This window comes from Oryzias latipes, chromosome 22 (assembly GCF_053564925.1).
Source record: "Oryzias latipes strain Hd-rR chromosome 22, Olatipes_Hd-rR_3.1".
NCBI lineage: Eukaryota > Metazoa > Chordata > Actinopteri > Beloniformes > Adrianichthyidae > Oryzias > Oryzias latipes.
In genome coordinates, this window is record NC_136258.1 from 18,788,087 (window position 1) to 18,802,164 (window position 14,078).

Below are 14,078 nucleotides of genomic sequence, written 5' to 3' on the forward strand. Positions count from 1 at the left end.
AGAGGATGGAAATGGCTGTAGTCAACACTTACTTCCAGAAGAGAGAGGAACATAGAGTGACATACAGAAGTGGAGGTAGGAGTACTCAGGTGGACTACATCCTATGCAGACGAGGTCATTTGAGAGAGGTTATTGACTGCAAAGTGGTGGTAGGAGAGAGTGTAGCCAGACAGCACCGCATGGTGGTGTGTAAGATGACTCTGGAGGTCAGGAAGAAGAAGAGAGGGAAAACAGAAAAGAAGACCAAGTGGTGGAAGCTACAGAATGAAGAAACTTGTGAGGAATTTAGGCAGAAGTTGAGACAGGTCCTGGGTGGTCAGGATGAGCTTCCAGATGACTGGGAAACTACAGCAGAGATTATCAGGGAAACAGGTAGGAAGGTGCTAGGTGTGTCATCTGGAAAGAGGAAAGACGGTAAAGACACTTGGTGGTGGAATGAGGAAGTACAGGACTGCGTCCAGAGGAAGAGGTTGGCTAAAAGGAAGTGGGATGTAGAAAGGACTAAGGAAGGTAGACAGGAGTACAAGGAAGCGCAGCGTAGAGTGAAAAGAGAGGTGGCAAAGGCCAAACAGAAAGCTTACGATGAGCTTTATGACAGGTTAGACACAAAGGAAGGAGAAAAGGACTTGTACAGGCTAGCCAGACAGAGAGACAGAGATGGGAAGGACGTGCAACAGATAAGGGTGATTAAGGACAGAGATGGAAAGGTGCTAACAACTCAGGAGAGTGTACAGAAAAGATGGAAGGAGTATTTTGAGGAGCTGATGAACGAGGAAAATGACAGGGAAAGAAGGGAGGAAGATGTGGTTGTTGTGGAGCAGGAAGTAGCAGAGATTGGAAAGGATGAGGTTAGGAAGGCTCTGAAAAGGATGAAGAGCGGAAAGGCCGTTGGTCCTGATGACCTACCTTTGGAGGTATGGAAGTGCTTAGGAGAGACAGCAGTGGAATTTCTAACGAGGTTGTTCAATAGGATTTTAGAGAGTGAGAAGATGCCTGAGGAATGGAGGAGAAGCGTTCTGGTTCCGATCTTTAAGAACAAGGGTGACACGCAGAACTGCAGCAACTATAGAGGAATAAAGTTGATGAGCCACACAATGAAGCTGTGGGAAAGAGTAGTGGAAGCCAGGCTTAGGAAGAAGGTGGAGATTTGTGAGCAGCAGTATGGTTTCATGCCCCGTAAGAGCACCACTGATGCAATTTTTTGCTTTGAGAATGTTGATGGAAAAGTACAGAGAAGGTCAGAAGGAGCTGCATTGTGTGTTCGTAGATTTAGAGAAGGCGTATGACAGGGTGCCGAGGGAGGAGCTGTGGTACTGTATGAGGTCGTCTGGAGTGGCAGAGAAGTATGTCAGAGTAGTTCAGGACATGTATGAGAGAAGTATGACGGTGGTGAGATGTGCTGTAGGTCAGACAGAGGAGTTCAAGGTGGAGGTGGGACTACACCAAGGATCAGCTTTGAGTCCTTTTTTGTTTGCTATGCTGATGGACAGGCTGACAGACGAGGTAAGACAGGAATCTCCCTGGACAATGATGTTTGCGGATGACATTGTAATTTGCAGTGAGAGTAGAGAGCAGGTGGAGGAACAGCTAGAGAGGTGGAGGTTTGCTCTGGAAAGAAGAGGCATGAAGGTCAGTCGTAGTAAGACAGAATACATGTGTCTGAACGAGAGGGATCAAGGTAGAAGCGTTAGGTTACAGGGGGCTGAGGTGAAGAAGGTACAGGAGTTTAAGTACTTGGGGTCAACAGTTCAGTGTGATGGGGAGTGTGGAAAAGAGGTGAAGAGGCGAGTGCAGGCAGGTTGGAGCGGTTGGAGGAAAGTGTCAGGAGTGTTGTGTGACAGAAGAGTGCCAGCAAGACTCAAAGGAAAGGTGTACAAGACAGTGGTGAGACCAGCTCTGCTCTATGGGTTAGAGACGGTAGCAGTGAGACAGAGACAAGAGGCTGAGATGGAGGTAGCGGAGATGAAGATGTTGAGGTTCTCCTTAGGAGTGACCAGGTTAGACAGGATAAGGAACGAGTACATCAGAGGGACGGCTCATGTTGCCTGTGTTAGCGACAAAGTCAGAGAAGCCAGACTGAGATGGTTTGGACATGTTCAGAGGAGGGATAGTGGATATATTGGTAGAAGGATGTTGGAGATGGAGCTGCCTGGCAGGAGGGCAAGAGGACGGCCAAAGAGGAGATACATGGATGTCTTGACAGAGGACATGAAGTTGGCTAATGTTAGGGTAGAAGATGTCCATGATAGAGTGAGGTGGAAAAGGATGATTCGCTGTGGCGACCCCTGATGGGAAAAGCCGAAAGAGAAAGATCCATCGCCATGGTTTTGAATGTCTTGTCCAGTGAGTTGGTTTATGTCCATTCATATAATTAGGATTAAATGGAAACACTGAAATTATATTTTTTCAACATTTCTAGAACTTTGATAAAGTTTTGCACATATATGTAAGGGAAACACAGCTACTGTCTTCCATTACTCTACTAGCAATCAAACTGGCTTGTCCTCTCTAACGCAAATTTTGTTAGCTTTTTAAAAACAGTTTATTCTGTAACCAGTTCACTTTACCCAGATTTGCCTAACCAAATACAGTAAAAACATATCCCAGTGGCTGCTACTGAGTCTGTTGCTTTTGCATGGTTTTTGCAACCTTTCTTTACATCTCTTCCTCAGCAAAGCAACATACTTAAAATCTTTAAAAGCAAATCCAGGAGTGCCCATTTTAGAAAAAAAAATTGTGACTCATACAAGAAGGACCAGAAATCATAATACATAGAAAGTGCATCACTTACATCATTACCAATTGGAAATTGAATGCAACATCAAACATTATACATCAAAAGAAGGTTTGGTATAAAAATGATGTCAGGTTAAGCTTTTGAAATGGCCAAAGCATCCGTGTCACCATCATGGGGGATCCTCCAACACATTTAAAAAACAGCAGATGAAATGAAAAGCTCCACAAAAATACTGGATTTGGCATTTTGACAAAACCCCAAAACAAGCAGGGTTCTGGTAAATTTTAGGGGTTTCAAAAAGTCCAAGAGTTTAAAGTCAGTGTCATCACGGCATGGGTAGTTATTCCTGTGAGTGCTTTCTCCTTCTAAACACAGCCGTGTCTGCCATTAGCTGTCTAGATGACTTTACTCCTCTTGAGCTGCATTTTTTTCTTGCATCATTTTCATTTTAATCTGGACAAATTTCAACAGGAAGACAATGAATTTTCTCCAAATGATAATGTGCTCGACTGAATAAAAAAAAAAAAAAAACGAATGAAGAAACAATCATAGGACAACTGATGCACTTTTCTCTCTTATGGTAGTAAAAAAAACAGTTACAACATTTAAAAGTTTTAGAAAATAGTTGTTGAAAGAGTTGTGATTTCATGAAGTTGGCTCTTAAAGTTATTGACATATTTTAACCAGTAAAAGCTGTAAAATAAAAAAAAACAAATGAACTCGCTCAGGCCTTAAAAATCCAAACAGTACTGGCGATTAAAATGTCAGCTTCATTTTCCATCACTTCTCTTATTGGATATTTCCTTTTGTTTTCTTTAGTGAAAACCCAATAATTTAGGTGAGGTCCGATTTTCTTGTCAGAGAGAGGTTCAGCTCGTTTAGAACTTCACTGATGTGCATGCAAAGATAAGATTTACAAGAGCTTGTTGTGGTAATGAAATTGAGGATATTCATCATCTGAGTTTCCTCAAACCTCTGCATGAACGCAGAGAGGACAGCAGGAAAGGAGTCTTGCCCCAGCTGAGAATATGCTTCTCTTCTCTATAATCAGCTATGATAGGTCATAGGAAAAAAGTTCTCAGCTATTTCCTCACTCAATGGCTTATTAGGTGAGTAAATTTTAACTCTAAATGTGATTAAAAAGAAATTCAAATATAATTATCTGGCAACAACATGTTGTACTTGTGAGATTTACAGCAGTCTGCAATTATTTTGGCTCATTTTTCTCTTCTTTTTTTATCACTCTCTTCTGTTTTTTAACAATAAACAAAGTCAGCCTAGTCTTTTTTGTATGTCAATGGAAATTTTAAGATTTCTATTATTGAACAGCACACAAGATTGGAGCTGCTAGCCGAGTAGCTTTGCTTACTGATAATTTATTAATCTGCATTTTTTTTTGTTTTCTGTGCCTTAACTGGGTTGGAAGGTTTAATTTAGGTGTTGGGAAAAGGAAAGATGCCTACCTAGCTTATGAACAGTTAACTAAGGTAAGTTGCTTTTTGCTAATTCCTTTCCTTCTACTAATTTTCTATGCTATTTCATAAAATCATCTTGTGGAGACTGGCATCATCAACAAGCCTAAACCAGTTTGGGAAGGTTTAGTCTTCTAACCTTTCTCTTTAGGCATGTCTGCCTCCTCATTCAATTCCTTTCTCCTTTCTTCTCTCCTTAGATTTTCTCATCTCTATCTTGGAGATAGGCAATTATCAAGATAATTATCATGGTAACTAGTTATTAGTGCTGTGATTGCTTGTTTTAGTTTGATTAGCAGCTTGTGCAGTTGGGGGTTGTGACTGCAGACATAGAAGGGGTGTTTCTGGGAGGCTGAAAAACTCTGAGACCTGCTAGCACCCATACCAATTTAGTGTGGACCACTGTAAATGTAAACTGGTGCTGCTAAAGCTTTAGCCACATTCACCCGTGCGTAGTTTGATCTATATGGCAGCGTCTTAGGGGGAGTGTAGGTGTGCCTTGCAGTTCCCTTGAGGCTTGTCCGGCCGCCTCATGTGACGTTGTTGAAAACTGAATGTGCGATTATTGTGTGTGTGTGGTAAATGTATTGTGAAATATTCATAAGGCTAATGTCAAGTTGCAAGCACCTATGATGTACGGTTGATGCTGTCGTATGTTGCCCTTACGCCACTCCGTACTTGTCAGTAAGGTGCAAGAACTGGCCCCTTGCTGCTCCCGCATGGGGTGTGCATGTGATATCTAAGTGCCTGCAGACGCTTGTAGGATCCATACACAAACTACTCGCGGATTTTCTAAATTCTAACAGTCAAGCTGCATGCAAGGAGCCCACACCTATCACATGAACAGCACTTACAGGTCTCCTCGTGGTCAAAAAACAGAAAAGAACTGTGAGACATGCCTGCGGCTCACCCACTTCACCCTTACTTTACCACTGTGTGTTGTACTAAGCATTCAGTATGACTTGTGGCTCACAGCATGCATGTAGGAAAAAAATTTGCATGAAGATTTTCAACATATCGGCTCACTGAGTGGTCTATGGCCTTCTTGTGGCCCACCTGCATGCCGCATACATGTTTGCTAATTTTTCACCTGCAGAGATACCGTACCTAGCAGCAAGATTCGTTCTGACCAAGGCTAAATCACAAGCTTACACAAATCTATGACGACACAGATCGATGCATTTCTTTTAGGCCAACCAAGGGGTCGGAATGTCATTGAGTAATTTGCTATTTAATATAATCATATCTAGTTTTCCACATATCCCAGATAACTAAAACTTTCAACCAACTGATAAAATCCCATCATGGCTTTAATCGCTCTTACATTACAGTGCTTTGAATGAGTTGAATTTGAATAATACCACAAAGTCTGTGAGATGATGAAAAGATGCTAAAGAGTTCCTTCTTTTCAGTTTGTCCTTAGTGAGTCTGTCTGGAGGGACAACAATTAATGTTTGATAAATTCCATTTATCATTTTGTAGTTAAACAATATTAAAATGAACGTCAATGACTTTATATTTTTATAATAAAGATGTTTATACTGCATCTCAATGATGTCTTACTTCAGCTAAGGCAACTAAACAGGAGAATATGTTGCATTTATCAGTGGTTTTTATGAAATAATTTCATGTTTTACCCACTCTCATCCTCTTTGGACTAATCTGTATTTACACAGAGGATGAAATTAAGTTTTTTTTTCAACGAAAAAGCTGAAATGAAAGTATGCTTCGAGTCAGTTGACCTCTAACTCAGAGTCTGGTTTTCTTGCACACAGTGAGAAAGAACATCGAAATGCCGATACACATCGTTCTTGTGTCTTTCATTAGTAGCGTCTGAAAAGCACATATCCAGTTGGGCTCACAGCCGACGGAAGGTGGAGGGAAAAGTCTGTGCACACAACTGAAGGAGTCTCTTACTGAGGATGATGCCGGTACAGACGAGAGCAACGCCGCTCGCAACCGTGGAAACAACGACGGCCAGGACCAAGGGTGTGGACATCTCTCCCTTTGGGGGTGCAGCTTGGGAAGGTGCATTGAGTAAAATGAGATTTTAACTTATCAGACGTATTAATTACATTGCAGCTGATGTTCATCACAAAATGCCAGTAGTGTACCTGCAGCACTGATGCATGTGACATTGTCACTGGCCAGGAATTCATCGTCTTCACAGACGCAGAGGAGGAAGTGGCTCTCCTCTTCTCGCTTGCAGCTTTGTGTCTTACAGTGGCTGCAGTTGAGCTGCACCTTGATCTCGCATTCACCGTGACCCTCCATTGCTGAAAGGAACAATGTATGTATTAATGAAAACATTTCATGTTGATGAAGTAAAAACAGTCTGAAAAATGACCTCATGTGAGGACTATCAGCAGCTGCCATTTATATATTTTTTACTTTTCACCCATGTAGATTCATTGTAGCATTACACAACATTTCTGTACTTAGATATCTCATATTTTTCCCATTTGTAACATTTTTCCGCAAACTTCGCCAGTAGCTACTTATCCGCCCAGATTCTATCTGGATATATTAAGTTATGATCCCCTAAATCCCCACAAACTATTTTTTATTGTACTAATAAAAAGCCATATTTTTGAAGTGTACACTGCTGGTTAGTATGCTAGTCTCCAACACAAAAGAGAGAAGAAATGTTCTCATTACATTGGGGCTTGTTGTTTTACTACTCATATTAAGATTTCCTAAAAACCACAGAGCATAGCTGTGGCTGACCTAAAGACCCATTTAGAAAAAAATCGTGTTTTTAACATGTTCTTGTGGCATTTTTCTTATGATGGAGTATGTATATTACAAAAAATAAGCCCAAAATTGCTTTTCTGAGAATTTCTTTATCCAAATCTTTGTGAATCAGGAGCAGATGAAAAATGCTGTTTGAAAAAGATCCCATTTGTGATGGAGAAAATATGCCACAAGCTCCATGCTCCAGGCTCTTAGGTATGGGGAAGGGAACGGGGGTGGGGCTGCTCTGCGCTAATAGTCCCACTCCTAGTTGAATTTCGGATGAATTGCTGCTGCTCTGCAGAAACTGTCCTAGAAAATGACAATAAAAAAAAAGGCTAAAAACAGCAAACTCCCAATTGAAAGACGACTGGGATGCTTTTAAAATGGAGTGGGAAAATTTTTGACCAATTTGTCGTCAGAATCTCTCTCTTCATTCATCTCCAGCAGACAAAAACTGATGAAAGTCCAGACATTAATTAAAAACATCCCAAACGAAAGGGTGAAAAAAATGTTTTCCCCAGAAAAATATCATTTTTTAGTTGTGGATTCTTCCATCATGTTCTTAGCACAGCATATGTTTGCTTGATGTTTAATAAGACATGAGTTTGGCTCATCTTGGGACTTTCTGCTGACGTTCAAATAACCATTAAATTAAAAATGAACAAGAAAAGTCGGAAACACTCTGACCAAGAGATTAAGGTGTTGAACAACAGCGGCTGTTTTTTTAATCATCACACACATTTCATGTTAAAGTTGGTGCGGTTAATTATTAATTACTCTTCCTTTGTGTTGCTAAACTGCTCTGTGATGCCTTGAAATTCCAGCTCTTCAACAGAAAAAAAACAGAAATGTCTTGATCTTACCCAACTTCAAAACAAAATACCTTTTGAGTAGCAACATCTGATGTGGGAGATGACAGATTAACGTGCATAAAAAAATTGGCTTTTCTTTTTCAAAAATATGCTTTGAAAGTATTTCATCCTATAGATCAGTCAATGCGTTCGAGAGTGATGACATAGCAGCGCTCAACTTTAAAGACAACAGTGTCTTTTTCTTGGGGAAAATAGAGGTCAGCCTGTCTGTTGGCGCCGACGGCAACAAGCAGCATGAGGCTGTGAATTAGCCCTCTACTTTCTCCAGCTGAAGTGATGAGAATCAGATGAGCTCAGGAACAACACAAACGTTTGAAAAGAACAATGAAAATAGCTTAAAAAAAACACCTAAAAATGTCAAATATTTATGATCTTAAGCCTCTTTCAAAGGTTTTTAATACATGTTTTCATCTTAAAAGACTTGATGCATAGCAGGTATTCTTACAGAGCTGCATAATATCCTCTCCTTATTGTGTTTTGGGTTTATTTTTTTCTTATTTATTAAAAGAAGGCAGAATTTCATTGAAACCTTTGGCAGTTTTTACCCTTTTACTAGATTGTTTTTTGCTCTTGAAATTGATCGATAGTTTGCACGTTGTGAAATCTTCTCAAAATACATTTACTCAGCTGAATGAAAAGATCTTCTGCTTTTGGTTTTGAAAGAAAAAAAAAATCAGTAGTTTCTGATTCATACGGCTTCTTGTTTAAACTTGCTTTGCAATGCAGCAAATTGCTCCATTCTTCTGTCTGATGGGTTGCACCAAAGGCCAGTTAAGACAATGAACACTGGACAGGATTAAGTTGTGCATAAAAAATAAATGAATGGATGAAAGTAATAATTAGTTAATTTACATACTCTAAAAAGTCCTGATTTTTCCATTTTTCCAACTAATTAATGGTGTTTTTTTTCCCTACAGAGGCGTTTTATACATGCGTATAAGGAGAAATGTTTTTGATTTATAATAAAATTTAAGATGACATCAAAGAAGTTGTAGATTTTTCTGTTTTTCTTTCATTCATCCTTTCAAAAATAAAGATTTGTCTTATAAAAGCCCCATAAATTGAACAAGCTGACCTGCCAGAGGCTGCAGGAAAATCTCTCCCAGCGGATGGATAAAGGAAACTCCGTTCTGGCCATCGGCTGTGATGTCATCTGTCAGTGCAGCGTCACCACCTGCAAAACATTTTTTTTTAAAGTCCATCTATATTACTCCTTTAATCAAATAATTCCTATTTTTAAAAATAAAAGTAAAACAATCCATCCATCCTGTTTTCATTCTACAGGTGATTTTGATTTTGTCTTCAGTGATTAACTCAAGTTTCAGTTACTAATCTTTTTTGAGAGAATTGGCTTCTCATCTAATGACTTTCTGCATTACGCTTCTGGATGCAGATACATTTCAGGAGGCAGGTTGCCAACTATTGTTAATAAATGGGTAGACACTGATCTTAGTTGAAAGGATTTATATGACAGCATACTGCAATACTCAGAAGTTACAAACTGCTGCAGATTTTAATGTTGGAAGCAAAAATAGTTCAACCAAAAAAACAAAAAATTGGTTTTACACACACACACATACACACACCCACACACACACACACAATTTCCACTTCCATTGATTGTTCTCTACCTCAGAATTGCGTTTCCAGACCTGTTAAACACCTGATAACAGACTGTGATATGTCCTCCAGTGATTATAAAAACACCTTTAGTAACATGTGACACGGATCACCTGCTATTGAACCAATTGCATCATAGAAACTTCAGAATTTGTAATAAGATGCAACATTCCTGCTCATTCATCTTTCATGAATCCTTCCTTCTCATCATCAACATCATCCCTCTGGGTTCTGGTACAAACGGCCTTCAGCCTTTTATGGTCCAGATTGATTTTCAGAGTCAAACAAAAATGGTTTAAACATGGTGCAAGTCATCTTTTGCAGAGGAATCTTATGCCATACAATTATTGCAAAAATAATGTTTTTTGCCTAAAAAGCCTTTTCTTTTTTCAGTGTTTGGATCTCGTTCTTTTGGAGTTGTTCTTGGAATTTGGAGTTCTTGGAACTGAGCCAAATAAATAATTCTTTAAACAAGTGCAGAGTGGTAAATATTTCAGGAGATAAAACGTTGACTGTTAGTCTGTAAGAGTTTGAGTGAAAAGGGCTTGAAAGAGAAAAAAGCAGGGATTTAAAAGAAGCTGACACAACAGTTTTTTGTTGTTTGTTTCACCTCTGTATCCTCCTCCACCTCCTCCAGCAGTGCAGGCTCCCCCTCCACCACCAAAACCCCCAAAGGTCGACCAGCCAAGTTTAGACAGAGCCAAAGGGCATGAAGACCCCCCCACTGCACCCTCCATCAAAGACTTTCCAGCCGTCAGATGAGGGCTGGGGTTGTCCTTCCAGCCGCCTCCTCCACCTACACAAAAAGGTAAAACACAGTTCACATCACAAACTGTCGCAACAGCTGAGTCTTTCTGGAAATGTTTAGAAGGGTTTTGTTGTGATCTGTATCAGTTTACAAAAAGCCCCCAAAATGACGTATTTGTTCCTTCTTTAGTGAAAAGTTTGACAAAAGTTAATTTTAACGGGTAAACTCCTTCCTGGCTGTTGCTCCTAAACTCTGGATTGAGCCCTCATTGTACCTGTGTTCCCTGGACTCTATAAAGTCTTTTAAAAGTCAACTAAAAACTTCTTATTTTTGCAAAGCATTTTAACCGAAAATGTCTTCTATGTTATTTACATATACAGTATTTTAACCTGTGAAGCACCTTTTGACTTCTGTCTGTGAAAGGTGCTATATAAATAAAATGTACTTACCTATTTAAGTGGTTCCTCAGAAATTACTCAAAGAAACTTCCAACACTAACTTTTTCAATGATCCAATTAAAAGTGCTTTCTTTAATTCCATTAAAAATGAATGGTGGAAGTACAATAAAGTTTATAGTGTCTGTGATTATTGACTGACTCCTTGGTTCTTTTTTTTATCAGACACGGTTCTTTTGATTCTTTTGTCTGATAACAAAAGAAGTCAATGAACGGTGGAAGCTTCAAATCTCACAAATTGAACTAAAAACGTTAAGAAGACGTCCAGGTAGAAAGACCATTCAACTTTGAAACATCTCAGCAGACAAATTGGGTTCTTGAGAATTTATGAAATCTTTAGATCATTCCTGGGTTTATAATGGAAGTCAATGGAGTGAAATGTTCAGTTGTTAAAAAAAGATTTTTCAACTCCAATGAAAATGAATGGTGGATCCCGTAAACCTCACTAATTTGAATAAAAACTTTGAGCTCCAAAAACATTTAAAATCTTAAGAAGACGTTCAGTTAAAAAAACAATTATTCTTTTTAACAACTCAGCAAAGATTGGACTCTTTATTTTGTAACTTTCTTTTTAAATCCCCAACAGGTTTTTACACAATCACAATTGAACAGTTGTGAACATTTTAGTTAATTCCTAGATTTATAATGGAAATCAATAGAACAGAATGTTCAGGAGCTGGAGTGGTGACGTCATCGCTTAAAGTGGGGGGAGGGTTTTTTTTAAGAAAAACATTTTTCTAAAGAAATTGTCCTGACTCCGACAAAAATCCCCAACAAATGGCTCCAGCAATTCAGTACATCGCTTGAGCATTTTCAGCATTTTCATATATTTATCTTAAAGCAGTCACACTTACATTATCAAATGTAGTGCAATTCTACAAGGTCAAATCAGAATAGAACTCACACTCCGCTCTGCTAAACTGCTCACTGACTGACCAACGGCATCCATCCTCAGTTAAAACCACAGTAATCACACAACACATCCCAGTTCACACAGCAAGCAGATCTCATAAACACCCCCAGCTCAGATCCACCGGCTCTACAGTCAGATATCTCCACACAATCACACGTTGCCGGACAAAAAAGAGGAATCAATCTATCTGCACGCACACACTGTTTTGAACTTTGCTGTTTTAAACATTCACTCTCTTTTAAACAAATCTTTTAGTGTGAATGAGCTCATTTTAGACAACAACTTAGATTGCCTTATTTTAACAGAGACCTAGCTGGGTACTGATGCTCCTGTTCTCACTGAAGCTTCCCCATTAAAAGTTTAACTTTTTATTTTCTACCAGGGGAGATAAAAAAAAAGGTGGTGGGACTGCATCGATTGCTTGTGGCTCATTTGCAACCAAAACAATCACACTAAATAGGTACTCCTCAATTTAGCATCATGCATTTTCTTTTAACAGCCCGCCTATTTTATGTGTTACTGCTCACAGGCTACCACAGCCTCCCTCCTGTTTTATTCAAGAATTTTCTGAATTGTTATTATTCATACACTCCAAATACAGTAGAGTTTTATTAACTGGTGATTTTAACCACATGTTGATAAAGGTAGTGATGCTCATGCAAATGAGTTTCTCAACCTTTTGCACTGTATGGATTTCACACAGCATGTCACACAGCCTACCCACAACAGGGGGCGCACTCTAGACTTGGTCATAACCTATGGCCTGTCCTGTAGTGTGTTCTGGTTCCAACATGGTGACGTCCGTTTTGGGAAATAATGACGACTGAATTGACTTTATTTGGTTGGAGGAAGTAATTTTCTGTGAGTGACATTACACTCGCTTGGTCCAGTTCTCTTGTGCAGTCAATGCACAATTACACTATTTTTGCTCCAAAACATTATCTGTTGTTGGCGTCACCTATGCCATCCCTTCTCTATTGTACCAAACTTTGAGAAAGGATTATCAATACTGTATTACTGTAGCTCTAGGAAAGTTATTTTTAAACAATCTAATCTGAAAAAGTACAATTCCTCTACAATCTAACAGCCACAGACAGACACACGTCACACGAATGAGATGTGAATGTCAACGCAGAGCTTTTGATTTGTTTCCCTTCTTCTCTTTTCTTTGTTGGAGGGCAGCAGGTGGGTGGACTTGAGAAGGTCAACAGCAAAGCATCAGCATTGCTCTCTTAGTTTTTACAAAAGGTTAAAACTCTTCTCGATGTTTACCCAGAAGCCACGGCTGTCTCCTTTGTTTCCTTTAAATGAGATTTTCCTCTGAGTTTGGTGGCGTGTTGTGATGAAAATCCGACTCTGTTGGTCAACCAGAGTTAACAGAAAATAGTCTGGCTTATAATTCAGAAGAGAATAGAAAGAACTCTGTGACATTTGTGTCATGCTTCAAAGGTCACTACTCCTCAAGAAACTGAAAATGTGATTAGTACACATGAGATTATCCAGAGGGCAAGCAGATGGATGGTACTGTATGTAGGCACGCAAAATAAACGTGTCCATTAGTCCTGTGCAGATTGTTCTAAGGAGTCCAAATATACAACATTTTTATCAAGAACCAGCAGGAACAAAATGAATTTTACCAGATTTTTAAGTGCACAAAAAAGCTAAATAGGAATATAGAGATTTTCTGCTTTATATTTGCAGGGGTAAACTAAGAATATGGAATTATGGACCCAAAAAAGTTTTGTTATTCATTATAATGATGTTTAATATGGATCGTTTCTTATCAGCAGTGTGCCACTCTACTCTTGCTTTTTGTTTGCTCAGAATAGGAAGTAGGATGAAATTTTTCAAACTTATTTATTGTTCAGTTACTGTATTCTCTGCATTATAAGTTGCTCTGGAGTATTAGGCTGAATACCTATTCTACCCTGACCCATCCATCTTCTCCCTACCCCTCCAATTGAAGGGAGTTTTTGGAGCTGTAGTCCTGACCGTATTTGTTTTATTAAGTAGAAGCCTTGGTGACTTAGGACTGGAAATCCCTCCGCTGGTACGGTGATCCGCGCCGCACTGGGCCTTTACGTATTTCTTCACGTGAGTGTGCTCTAAAGCACAGAAGTTTACATTTATCTGTAAGTAATGACTTTTTGTTTTTTCTTGACTTTTTAAAGTTATGAAATGGATGTTATGTATTTTCTGAGCGCTGGCAGCTACGCGCTAACGTAGCTCATGATGTCATCAAAGAGTTGTGTCGTCTGAATTTGAAGACGCTATTTTACCATAACTCTCCGTTTGGAGGGATAAATCTAAAGGTAGGGAGAAGGATTTGGCCTTAGTCCCAGCAGCCAAAAAACACATATTAAAGAAGAAAATATATCGTATAAGTCGCACATTTGGGAGAAATTTATTTAACAAAATACGGCACCAAGAATGGACATATAAATCATCTTAAAAGGCAAATCGTAATAACAGAAAAGATTACATTAATAGACTGAATATATAAGTGATTCACTACCATAACACAT

General features: G+C 39.2%; 1 protein-coding gene across 2 annotated transcripts in view; it reads right to left on the reverse strand.

The window, feature by feature from the left end:
- The window catches only part of ltk (leukocyte receptor tyrosine kinase), an 85,129-nt gene that overhangs the window by 17,316 nt on the left and 53,735 nt on the right, over positions 1 to 14,078 (reverse strand). For both annotated transcript variants that reach the window (XM_078940308.1, XM_023951854.2), the window contains exons 16-19: positions 10,048 to 10,233; positions 8,893 to 8,991; positions 6,324 to 6,485; positions 6,127 to 6,228 (exon numbers count right to left, since the gene is read on the reverse strand). In XM_078940308.1, coding sequence (XP_078796434.1) covers positions 6,127 to 6,228; positions 6,324 to 6,485; positions 8,893 to 8,991; positions 10,048 to 10,233 — 549 coding nt within the window. The remainder of the gene's footprint in view (positions 1 to 6,126; positions 6,229 to 6,323; positions 6,486 to 8,892; positions 8,992 to 10,047; positions 10,234 to 14,078) is intronic.